Source organism: Brassica rapa, chromosome A01 (assembly GCF_000309985.2).
Source record: "Brassica rapa cultivar Chiifu-401-42 chromosome A01, CAAS_Brap_v3.01, whole genome shotgun sequence".
In the NCBI taxonomy this organism is placed as follows: domain Eukaryota; kingdom Viridiplantae; phylum Streptophyta; class Magnoliopsida; order Brassicales; family Brassicaceae; genus Brassica; species Brassica rapa.
The window spans coordinates 19,612,059-19,623,344 of NC_024795.2; the positions used below are offsets into that span (position 1 = coordinate 19,612,059).

The following is an 11,286-nucleotide window of genomic DNA, read 5'->3' on the forward strand; positions in this document are numbered from 1 at the left end:
GGGATCGAGACTCCGCCTCGAAGCAATCAAAGTCGTCCGAACCAGCGAGTTCAAACTCCGAGGAGCCAAAGAAATGGTGCCTCTACCACAAAGGGATTCCCATGATACGAAAGAGTGCAAAGTCCTCATCGGGCAATTTTTCGACGGAATCACTAACGGGACAATTCAAATGCCCACCTCTCCAACGACACCGAAAAACACCAAAAGTTGGAGTAAGAACAAGGAGAAGAAGGCACAGAAGTCTCAGCAGAACACGGCCCCTAGCGAGGAAAGAGCGAGCCCTGAGCACACTCCTGTCAACAACGTCGGCCCCGCCAACGACTCATCAGAAGACGAACATCCGCGTCGCCGGCGACGAGTGGAAGTCATACTCTCTCACCCTTGTGACTCCTCTGACGACGACTCCTCGACAACGCAACCAGATTTACGCGACAAACTGAACAGCAAAGTCGAGCAATCTCTCACTTCCCCGACAACAGACAAAGATCTGCGCACCCTATTGAAGCGAAAGAACGCTACGAACGAACACGTCGGAAGCGCCGACCTCCGCGCGACCATCTCAAAATCCAGCGCCAGGAGAATAGGTCAACACGGCGACCTTCGCGACCAGCTCAATTCAAAGGCCGATGACCTGCGAATCCAACTCAACCGTTCAAAAGGGTCCGATCTGCGACGACGTCTCGAATCAAAAAAGAAAAAGCCCGCAGAAACTCTTCAATTCGAGAACACAACCGATGACTTAAGGAAGCAACTCGAATCAATGCGAGCTACCCGCAATCCGCACATTAGCGTAATCATGGGAGGATCACCTCCTTGCGGCGACTCAGTTCGAGCTGTCAAAGACTACAAACGACAAGCCACCACCTCCAAGAACTGGCCGCCTCCAGTCGAAAATGATCACCAGATCACTTTTTCGGCACTGGATACCAAGGGCATCCATACGCCACACAACGATCCTCTCCTCGTCGACCTCGACATCGGAGAATGCCTAGTCGCAAAAGTCCTTATCGACACCGGCAGCTCGGTCGATCTCATCTTTCGCGACACACTGGACAAAATGGGAGTCGATTTGAGAGATATGAAGCCTTCCTCTCGCACGCTCACTGGCTTCAACGGGGCCTCGGAGCAAATGATCGGAACAATTCGTCTTCCAGTATACGCAGGTGGTATAACCCGTACCGTCAAGTTCTCCGTCATCCGAGCCAAAGCACCCTACAATGCCATCCTCGGAACACCATGGTTGCATTCCATGAAAGCCGTTCCCTCGACGTACCATCAATGCGTCAAGTTTCCCGGCAAAGACGGAAAAACACAGACGATTCGGGGAGATCAACAAGCCGCGAGAGAACTGCTGATTGCAACTGTAAAGATGCAGCAACAGGCTTCCCTCGTCAACTCCGTCAGTAAACCACTCAGCAAGATATACCCCCAGAAGGAGGAAGTTCGCGAAGTCGCAATCGATGAATCCGACCCAACGAAAATCATCCGAGTTGGCGTCTACCTGTCCGACGACATATGTTCAAAGATCATCTCTTTCATCAAAGACAACGCTTCAACGTTCGCCTGGAAGACCTCCGACATGAAGGGATCGACCCCGCAGTTACCTCCCATGAACTGCACGTCGACCCGACGTTCAAACCCATCCGACAGAAGCGACGGAAACTCGGTCCAGAAAGATCTAAGGCAGTGAACGACGAAGTCGACAGGCTCCTCGACGCGGGTTTTATTACCGAAGTTCGATACCCTGAATGGTTAGCCAACCCGGTCGTCGTCAAGAAGAAGAACGGCAAATGGCGCATATGCGTCGATTTCACGGACCTCAACAAGGCATGCCCAAAGGATAGTTACCCACTCCCTCACATCGATCGTCTCGTCGAATCAACTGCCGGTAACGAACTCCTAACCTTCATGGACGCTTTCTCGGGCTACAACCAGATCTTGATGCATCCCGATGATCGCGAGAAGACAGCATTCATCACCGACAGAGGGACTTATTGCTACAAGGTGATGCCCTTCGGGCTAAAAAACGCCGGTGCGACTTATCAGCGACTCGTTAACCGAATGTTCGCTGATCAGCTTGGCAACACCATGGAAGTGTACATCGACGATATGTTGGTGAAATCGCTCAAGGCCGACGACCACCTAAATAACTTACGCGACTGCTTCAAGATCTTGAACGACTATGGGATGAAACTTAACCCGGCCAAATGTACCTTCGGTGTCACCTCTGGGGAATTCCTCGGCTACATCGTCACTCAGCGAGGAATCGAAGCTAACCCCAAGCAGATCTCGGCGATTCTCGATCTTCCAAGCCCGAAAAACAGCCGCGAAGTGCAGCGACTAACGGGACGCATAGCAGCTCTCAACAGGTTCATCTCGCGATCGACCGACAAGTGTCTTCCCTTCTACGAGCTACTAAGGGGAAACAAGAGGTTCGTCTGGGATGAAAAATGCGAAGAGGCATTCAATCAACTCAAGCATTATCTCACGACCCCACCCGTGCTATCGAAGCCAGAAGCCGGCGACACACTGTCTCTCTACATCGCCGTCACATCCTCCGCCGTCAGCAGCGTATTGATTCGAGAAGATAGGGGAGAACAGAAACCAATCTTTTACACAAGTAAAAGAATGACGGAGCCTGAGACGAGATATCCAACACTCGAAAAGATGGCCCTAGCTGTCGTCACCTCGGCAAGAAAACTGCGACCCTACTTCCAGTCGCACACGATCGAAGTACTGTCCAACCAACCACTCAGAACGGTTATGCAAAATACTAACCAATCGGGGCGGTTGACCAAATGGGCGATGGAGCTGAGCGAACATGACATCGTATACAAGAATCGCACAGCAGCAAAGTCACAAGTCCTTGCCGACTTCTTGATCGAGTTGACGCCAGAGCTGGAACAAGACCTCATCCTACCAAGCGTAAACTGGATCCTCCACGTCGACGGTTCATCCACGAGTAAAGGATCAGGAGCAGGAGTGCAATTGCAATCACCAACAGGAGAACTCATCCGACAGTCATTCAGTTTCGGTTTCGCGGCATCAAACAACGAAGCTGAGTACGAATCCCTCATCGCGGGACTCCGTCTCGCCAAAGCGGTGAAAGCCAAACGAATCAGCGCTTACTGCGACTCTCAACTCGTCGTAAGCCAGTACCTCGGTGATTACGACGTCCGCAACGACAGGATGGACGCCTACCTCAAACTCGTCCAAGACCTCACGCGAGACTTCGAGTTCTTCGAACTCACGAAGGTTCCTCGCGGAGAAAATGTTTGTGCCGACGCCCTCGCCGCTCTGGGAAGCAAGCTACATGACCAGGTCAAAAGGACAATCCCGATCCATAAAATCGAGAAACCAAGCATCGATACGAAGGCAGAACAGGCCGCGATTATAGCAGCGATCAACGACGCGATGGACATTGACGAAGTGGAATCCCCCTCGCCAGATGATCACTCAACAGATTGGCGTAAGGAACTCATTGATTACCTCGCGGAAGGTTTACTGCCCGTCGAAAAATGGGATGCCCGGCGACTGAAACGACGCAGCACGCACTACGTCGTCATGGACGGGGAACTACACCGATGGACTGCAACAAAGGTACTACTCAAGTGTATCGCCGGCGAAGAAACGAGACTCGTCATGGCCGAAACACACGAAGGAGCAGCAGGCAACCACTCGGGCGGGCGAGCTCTCGCACTAAAAGTTAAAAACCTCGGATTCTACTGGCCAACAATGAACGCCGACTGCGAGACATACGCGCGCAAATGCGATAAGTGCCAGCGTCACGCCAAAACCATACACAGCCCAACGGAGTTTCTCCACACCTTGACTGCTCCATACCCATTTATGAGATGGGGAATGAACATCATTGGTCCGATGCCGGCATCCCGACAAAAGAAGTTCATCCTGGTCCTCACCGATTACTTCACCAAATGGGTTGAAGCCGAAGCCTACGCCAGCATAACCGACAAGGAGGTACAAAACTTCGTCTGGAAGAACATAATCTGCCGACACGGGCTCCCATACGAGATAATCACGGACAACGGTTCGCAATTCATCTCGCATCACTTCAAGGGCTTCTGCGACAGATGGCGCATTCGACTCAACATGTCGACACCGAGAAACCCGCAAAGTAATGGTCAAGCCGAATCGACGAACAAGACCATCATAGACGGTCTGAAGAAACGACTCGACTTAAAGAAAGGTTGCTGGGCAGACGAACTAGATGGTGTCCTGTGGTCTCATAGAACCACTCCTCGCGGAGCGACGAAGACTACACCCTTCTCAATGGCCTACGGCATCGAGGCAATGGCTCCTGCAGAAGTGAACGTGACGAGTCTACGCCGGTCACGAATGCCACAGAACACTGAACTCAACCGCGACATGCTCCTCGACGCACTCGACGATATCGAGGAAAAGCGCGACCAAGCGTTACTCCGTATCCAGAATTACCAGCATCAAATCGAGAGCTATTACAACAAAAAGGTCAAGTCGCGTCCTCTCGAAATGGGCAACCTTGTCTTAAGAAAGGTCTTCGAAAACACTAAGGAGTGGAAAGCCGGCAAGCTCGGAGCCAACTGGGAAGGACAATACAAGATAGTCGAAGTCATCAAGCCAGGAGTATACCGCCTCGAGACTTCGACAGGCGAAGCAGTATCGAGAGCCTGGAACTCCAAACATCTCCGCCTCTTCCATCCTTAGTCAAGGAAAATACCAACCCGAGTAAATGCGCCACAAAGGCCACTTTTACTCGCAATTTACTGATCGAGTAAACGCGCCACAAAGGCCGCTTTTACTCGCAAAAAAAAAAAAAAAAAAAAAAAAAAAAATCGAGTAAATGCGCCACAAAGGCCACTTTTACTCGCAATCTAAGAACTACGAATGGCTTGATTCCCGCAAAGGGATACGTAGGCAGCCCAAAGGAAAAGGGTCCAGCCGAAATAAAAAAAAAATATATAAACCCTCCCCGAGGAATCGATCTCCGAAGCAGACGATCACTTAAACGATGCCTACACGAGCACGCCCCGGCTCCTCGAACAAACGTATCGGCACTCGCATCCCACGTCGAATACGTCCTGATCAGACACATATTCACGGGAATCGACCGCGTTGCGACCTAAACCAACATGGCCGAGACAATGACTCCAATTCATCCTATAATTAACTAAGTAAGGTCTGGCCAACCAAACGCTTGAAAATTACATTAGGATCGACTCGGAACCGTCAAAGTCGAAAACTCTTAATTAACGACTTAAAGTGGCAAACGGTCGCGACTCAAAGAGGTCGATCGAGACAAAGTCATAACAAGTTTAAAATTATAATGATTCGACATCTCGAACAGCATTTACACCGAACGAACAGAGTCACTTCAAATCTTGAGAAATCACGATTTTGATAGACAAATCTAAGATAAGTAAATCAGTTCAAATCACCAAAAGAGTTCAAGATGGCGAGAAAACAACAAAATAAAAGCCTCGAGGGCAAAGGTTCGAAAAGTTACAACAATGAGTCATATAAGACTCGAAAGAAAACAACATACAAGAGACGCTAATCCTCTCGGTCGCTCTCACGATCGTTGAGGGCAGAAAGCTCCGAAGCCCTAACACTCGACTCGTGAGCAACCTCCTCGTTACCTCGACGAGATCCTTCAGCCGAAGTATCCGAGAGCACGAGGACAGGAGCACCGTCTTCAGCAGCGTTGGTCCCCCGATTAGGCGTCTCCCCCTCAAACGCAGCCGAAGAACCCTCTACAAAAGGCGTCGGCTCGTCACGACGTCCATCGATTGGATCAGAAGGCAGAGTAACAAGATTTGCTGCGGTCTCTGGGTCAATCAGACTGGCGTTGGACCCGTAAGGATCAAGACTCGCCAAAATACGAGCATCTACAAACTGGGAATCCAGTACAAGAGGAGAAAGCGTGAGATCCCCCTCGGGTATCTCGCCAACCTTGAGGTCCTCGGCCTCCTGCTCGTACTTCTTCTCTTGCTCCGCGAAAAGATCGATCGTGGCTTGCAAGATGTCGCTCCCAGCCCTCTTTAAGGCTTCAAGGCATTTCCTGGTCCCAAAAGCTTGGCTATGAAGCAACCGAGCCTTGTCGTAAAGACTTCGGCGTTCCTCTCGGGAGCGAATCTTGGCGAAGCGACGATTAGCCTTTGCAGACATCTCAGCTTCAACCCTTCCTCTTTCCTTCGTCACTTCCAAGATCCTGAAATCCCTAAGGCGCTTCATCTCTCTTTCATGAGATGCAGCGAGTGAAGCCTTCTCGCTCTCGAGCTCGGCATTCTTCTGCTCGAGCTCATGGATAACCCCGCGAGACGCCACCAAATCGGCCTTGAGTTCGTCTCTTCGAGCTATCGTGCGAGTGACCATCCCATTGAGCCTCTCAACGTTAGCCTTTGACGTACTTAGCCGACGAGCAGAAGCTTCCTCTTTCTCCGCGTGCTCCTTCTTGGCCAGCTCAAGTTCAGTCGAGACTCCTTTCAGGGCAGTGTCGTATTTGTCGATTACGACATTCATCGCGCCGTCTCCCTAAACGAACGAGGAGATGAAAATCGTAAGAAAGAATTAAGTAACGAAACACAAAAAAAAAGGGAGAGATCGAAACGTTTACCAGCAGCTTTGCCCTCGCAGCCTCCTCGTATTCACTCCCAAAGATGAGGTCCTTCACGGCAGGTAGAGGTTTCGCCCTCCCCCTGAGTTGGCGAAGAAACTCCCCGCACTTCTCGGGAACATACGCCAGAGGGGCCGGCCCCTCGTAGTGGAAGGAGACTTTGTCCGGAAAGTTAATCCCGGGAGCCCTCCTTAAGACAGCAGAGCCGCGAGGAGACGTGCCGATCTGAACGGCCCCAGTCCCAGTAATAGCTGGGATTCCCTCGCGAGGAGACGCCAAAGTAGGAGATCGTACTTCATCGTCGATCTCATCGTTGTGCCTCCTCATTAAAAGCGGCGACTCTCCGCTATCTTCATCAGAACCGTCCAGGACGGCGACGTTAAGGGAATCCTCAGATCCATCTGCTTCCCCCGCTTCGTCTCGCTCTCTCGAGACTTCAGCCTCAGAAACCTCCTCTTCAGGTTGGGTTTCTTCTTCTTCCTCCTCAGCTCCAGTTGGCTCCTCGGGATCCTCCGACTGAACCTCAACAGACCTCTTGGTCTTCTTCCTCCTTTTCTTCTTCTTCTGAGGATCACCGGAAAGAGGGACGCCACTCGCCTCCCCAGCACTCTCCTCGACACCCGAGTTACCCCTCTTCCTCTTCCTACCTTTTCCAGTATTTGCAGCATCGGAAGGAGGAACCTCGTCAGCACGAGGGACGGCCGTCGAGGGCCCGCCCCCGCTAGCCAGTCCCAGTTGAGCAGCTAGCATCGCGCTTAAGTCTGGAAGAGTCCCCATTCTCTTTGCCTCGGTGACTTGCTTCTGGATATCTCTCGGGAAAATTTCTAGTCTCTTCTTGCGAATAGGAAGAGCTGTCGGAAGATCTGATCTCCACCCTCCTGAAAACACAAGGCAAAGATGTCAGCACGCGGTAAGTAAACCATACGGCCAAAGAGAATACCAGAAACGGCGAGAGAACGCACTACGAGCAATTCGATCTTTAAACTCGTAGGTCTTCTCGACGGTGATCTCGGACCAACGGTAGATTCTAAGCAAAGCGACGGCTTGAACGCTTTTCAGGAAATCCTTGGGATAGACGGAAGACGTAGGATGGCCAACTGCAAACAAAAGAAAAGGAGAGTCTCATTAAGAACAACAAAGTCAGACGCAGTTCGCGACAAGATACTCTACCACAGGAACGGTTCCAAAGAACCCGATAGTCCTCCTGAGGAGGCTCCTCGAAAGCCGAGTCGTCGGATTTAAGAAAGAAGTAAGAGCGCTGCCAATTCTGCGTCTTGTTCGGATGGCCGGCGCATACGTTACAGTTTGGTCGCATCTTCACCGAGTAGGTCCCGTCCTTCATGTCGGTTATCGAGGTCATCTCCTCGAAAGATCTGACGCTCATCGGCATATCGATCTGCTCCGCTAAAACCGATAAGGTGACGGCCAGTCGCAGCGAGCCATTCAATAGTTGGCTAATCGCGATGTCTCGCCGCCTAGCGTACGCAGTGATTAATCGCGGGATCGGGAACCAACAGCGAGTGTCCTCCTGGAAGTAAGACTCATATACCGTCTGATATCCGATCGGAGGAGACCAAGGTCTCTGCTCCTTCGTAGGGATAAGGAAGGTTACGCCTGTAGCGCCCTTGGATCGAAGAATCTTCTTCACACTCCTCGGGGTCGATTTAGTCTCTTCTACACCCTCCCAGTCTTGACCAGCCACGAAGGCAGGGCGAAGCAGGTCGGGTAGAAGCCTCGGAAGCTCCTCGAAAATCCCGTCGGGATAGAAGGTCGTCGGGACTAACTCAGCTTCGGGATCGTCATTTTCAGGAGGATCGCCCTCCATAGGGCGAGCCCTCAAAGTAACCGAGTCGACAGGCATCGCCCCGCTCTGCCCGTCTCTCGCGCACTCCGTCGCGTCTCTAACAGCGACGTTCTCATTCCCTTCCCTCGCAAGCCTCGTAGCATCTGCGACCAGGAGCCTTTGGGAACGAGACAAATTGGCGGTATCCATCATCGCCGCATGGTGGGTAGATTCAAGATCCCCGAGACGACCTCCGTCGGGATTCCTTGCCGGCGTCGACGTCGCTGCAACCGATTTTCCCTTCTGTTGCCTCGATAATCTCGGAACCGATGACATAGTGAAGATCGCGTCGAACGAAGGCTACAACACTTAGAGAGATAAAGGAAGGAGAGAGAAAGTACCTTTGCTCGCGGAGGAAACTTAAAGAAATGAAAGGGGATCTGCATATTTATAAGGAGAAGAGAGGGAGGAGTTCGAGGCATCATCATTAGGTCTATTCGGGCCTAAATGGGCCTCGAAATTCCCCCTAAATACCCAGCGGACCCTCGCGGCGTTTCGACTCCCCGAGATACTCATGAAGGGAAAAAGGGGGAAAGATTCGAGGTATCATAATTAAGCCTAAATGGGCCTAAACGGGCCTCGAGTTTCCCCCAAAAACCCCATCGACTCCCGCGACTTTCCGGCTTCTTATCTTAATTAACCAAACGGTTATCCTAAGATCGGTTAAACCGGTAAATTAGCCAGGATTTGCCGATCAAAATCTGGGAGCCTGCGACTCAACGACTCCGAGGGAAGGCATTACCGCAGCCTTCCCCGCGACTCAACGACTCCGAGAGAAGGCATTGCCGCAGCCTTCCCCGCGACTCATCGACCTATCATTTCAATCTCCCGACAGGACTTCTGTTCCTTTGAACCTTCGAGTTCCAGAATCCATCATGAGCTTGTCGACTCTTCGCTCACTGATGGACTGGGGGGACTTACTGTAGAGGATGGATTTAATCATCCCACAAGGCCCAAGGAATAGAAGGCCTGGCCCAGACCAAGGAAAGCGATGGCTCGAATAGTCGGCTTAAACCGGTTGATTACTCGGCTTGCCTCTACAGTATCTCGAGTCGAGCGACGCCGACTAAGAGGCACACAGCTCGGCGACCGCTCGGACGAATGCGGGCCTCTCGGCCCAATAAAGAAGGCCCACGAAGACGACTTAAGCTAGGTCAAGAACGACACATCAGAGGACTATATAAGGAGAAGGAAGAGAAACGAGAAGGGGATCCGAAATCATCTGACTAACATCTGGCGGCTAGATTAGGGTTTTCACCTTTGCTTCATCTTGCCGTTATTTGTATTTTTCCGGTAGCTCATCGAGTTGCCGGCTTCTCTTCTGTCGCATTCTCTTTACTTCTCTTGTAACCGACTGAACATCTCTTCCGACCGTAATAAGACGTCTTTGTTAAACCCACATCCTTTTATCACCGTTTTCCGATCAAACAATCATAACACTAAAACGTACAGCAGTCCCCTTACATAACCACGTAGAGTTTACATGTGCATCTAGTCTTTCGTAGAAAAAAAATGATTTTGCTTAGAAGATGATGTAGCATTATGGGATCTTTTAGCTATGTTTTTTGATCTTCCTCCTCTCGTTTGTGGTTTCATTTCTCTGAAAATGTATTTCCATCTCATTCTCATGTTTCTTTCGGTTTGAAGAATCAGCCTGAGTCGAGATTTGTTTGCTGAGTATTGAGTTCTTTGTACAATTTAATATGACAGAGATAAAACTTTCGGTTTGTGTGCGTGGGCACCATGCTCTTCTCGTAAAAATTGAGAAAGGGCTTTGCATTATTGACACTCGCTGTTTATCTCTGCTTCTAACACAGACCTTGACCAATTTGGTACATTAGAATGATATCAAAGAGTCACAAATTAGTAAGCACATAGCTTGTCTAGCGATGAGATCAGCCATTTTCTTTGTTTTCCTTCGGTTCTATTGATGATCAGCAATGACAAAATCAAAACCAGAATGATATACCTCAAGAAAGAAGCTTCTGCAGATTAAGCCAGACATCCGGATCAGCTTCTTCACATCTACCTTCATGACAACCATCGTATATCCCACATTCTCTCTACATAGCCCACCATAAACCAATTCTTTCTGTCATAAGTTGAGAAATCTGTCTTGGGACTGTTCTCATTCCAAAACAGATTGCACTACCCTTCTCTTGCCTTTTTTTTTCTTTTCTTTTTGAAACACCCTTCTCGTGCCTTTAAATCCAGCAAACACCACTTGTGTTCTGTGCTTAAATCTCCGTATGTGATGGATTAGGTTCAACAATTCCTTGAATCCTTGATGGGAGATTGCGAAAAATTGGTCCCAATAGTTTGTTGTTTAGTACACATGTTCAGTAAAATGTTGAACACCAACAAGTTGTCTTTTGATTTGTAATTTGCAATGTAATTTCTTTTTTCTTGTGGAAAACTTAAAATCTTTCATATTAAAAACGGATGATTCTGTTTTTCTGAAGCCAGACATTGAAACTAATGTTTGAAACAATTGAAGCCTACTTTTCTGAAAAGAACTTTTGATTAGGTTTTTGTCCAATCAAATGATTGGTAAATATTCCCTTTTCGCTTTGGAATGGGTTGCATAGTCGACTTACTTCATTTAATCCGTATCCATTTTTCCAGCATACATTTTTTTCTGCCATTTCCAACATACATTAAACAAATGTTTTTGAAAAAAAAACTTCTTGTCACTTTATCCAGATGAACTTCTCCTTATAATTTAGAACACTATTTACTATTTTGAGGTTTCCTCTACCTGGACCTCGAGTTTTGCATATACTCTGTAATAAACTGTGTATTAAAAATTATAAGATTATTATTTTTATAT

The 11,286-nt window shown here is 49.4% G+C and overlaps 1 protein-coding gene across 1 annotated transcript; it reads right to left on the bottom strand.

Annotated features, from left to right (window-relative positions):
• Nucleotides 1–5,496: 5,496 nt before the first annotated feature.
• Nucleotides 5,497–7,451, bottom strand: LOC117126578 (meiosis-specific protein ASY2-like). The gene is made up of 2 exons (XM_033274970.1): nt 6,614–7,451; nt 5,497–6,531 (listed from the first exon to the last, which is right to left on the bottom strand). Exons 1-2 carry the CDS (start codon nt 7,388–7,390, stop codon nt 5,551–5,553), a joined length of 1,758 nt encoding a protein of 585 aa, XP_033130861.1. The 5' UTR covers nt 7,391–7,451; the 3' UTR covers nt 5,497–5,550.
• Between the last annotated feature and the right edge of the window lie 3,835 nt (nt 7,452–11,286).

Bases quoted from the DNA above. Each gene is read 5' to 3' on its own strand.
- LOC117126578 (XM_033274970.1), bottom strand. From the start codon at position 7,390: ATGGGGACTCTTCCAGACTTAAGCGCGATGCTAGCTGCTCAACTGGGA. The intron at 6,532-6,613 runs GTAAACGTTTCG...TCGTTCGTTTAG, and splicing joins CTGCGAGGGCAAAGCTGCTG to GGAGACGGCGCGATGAATGT.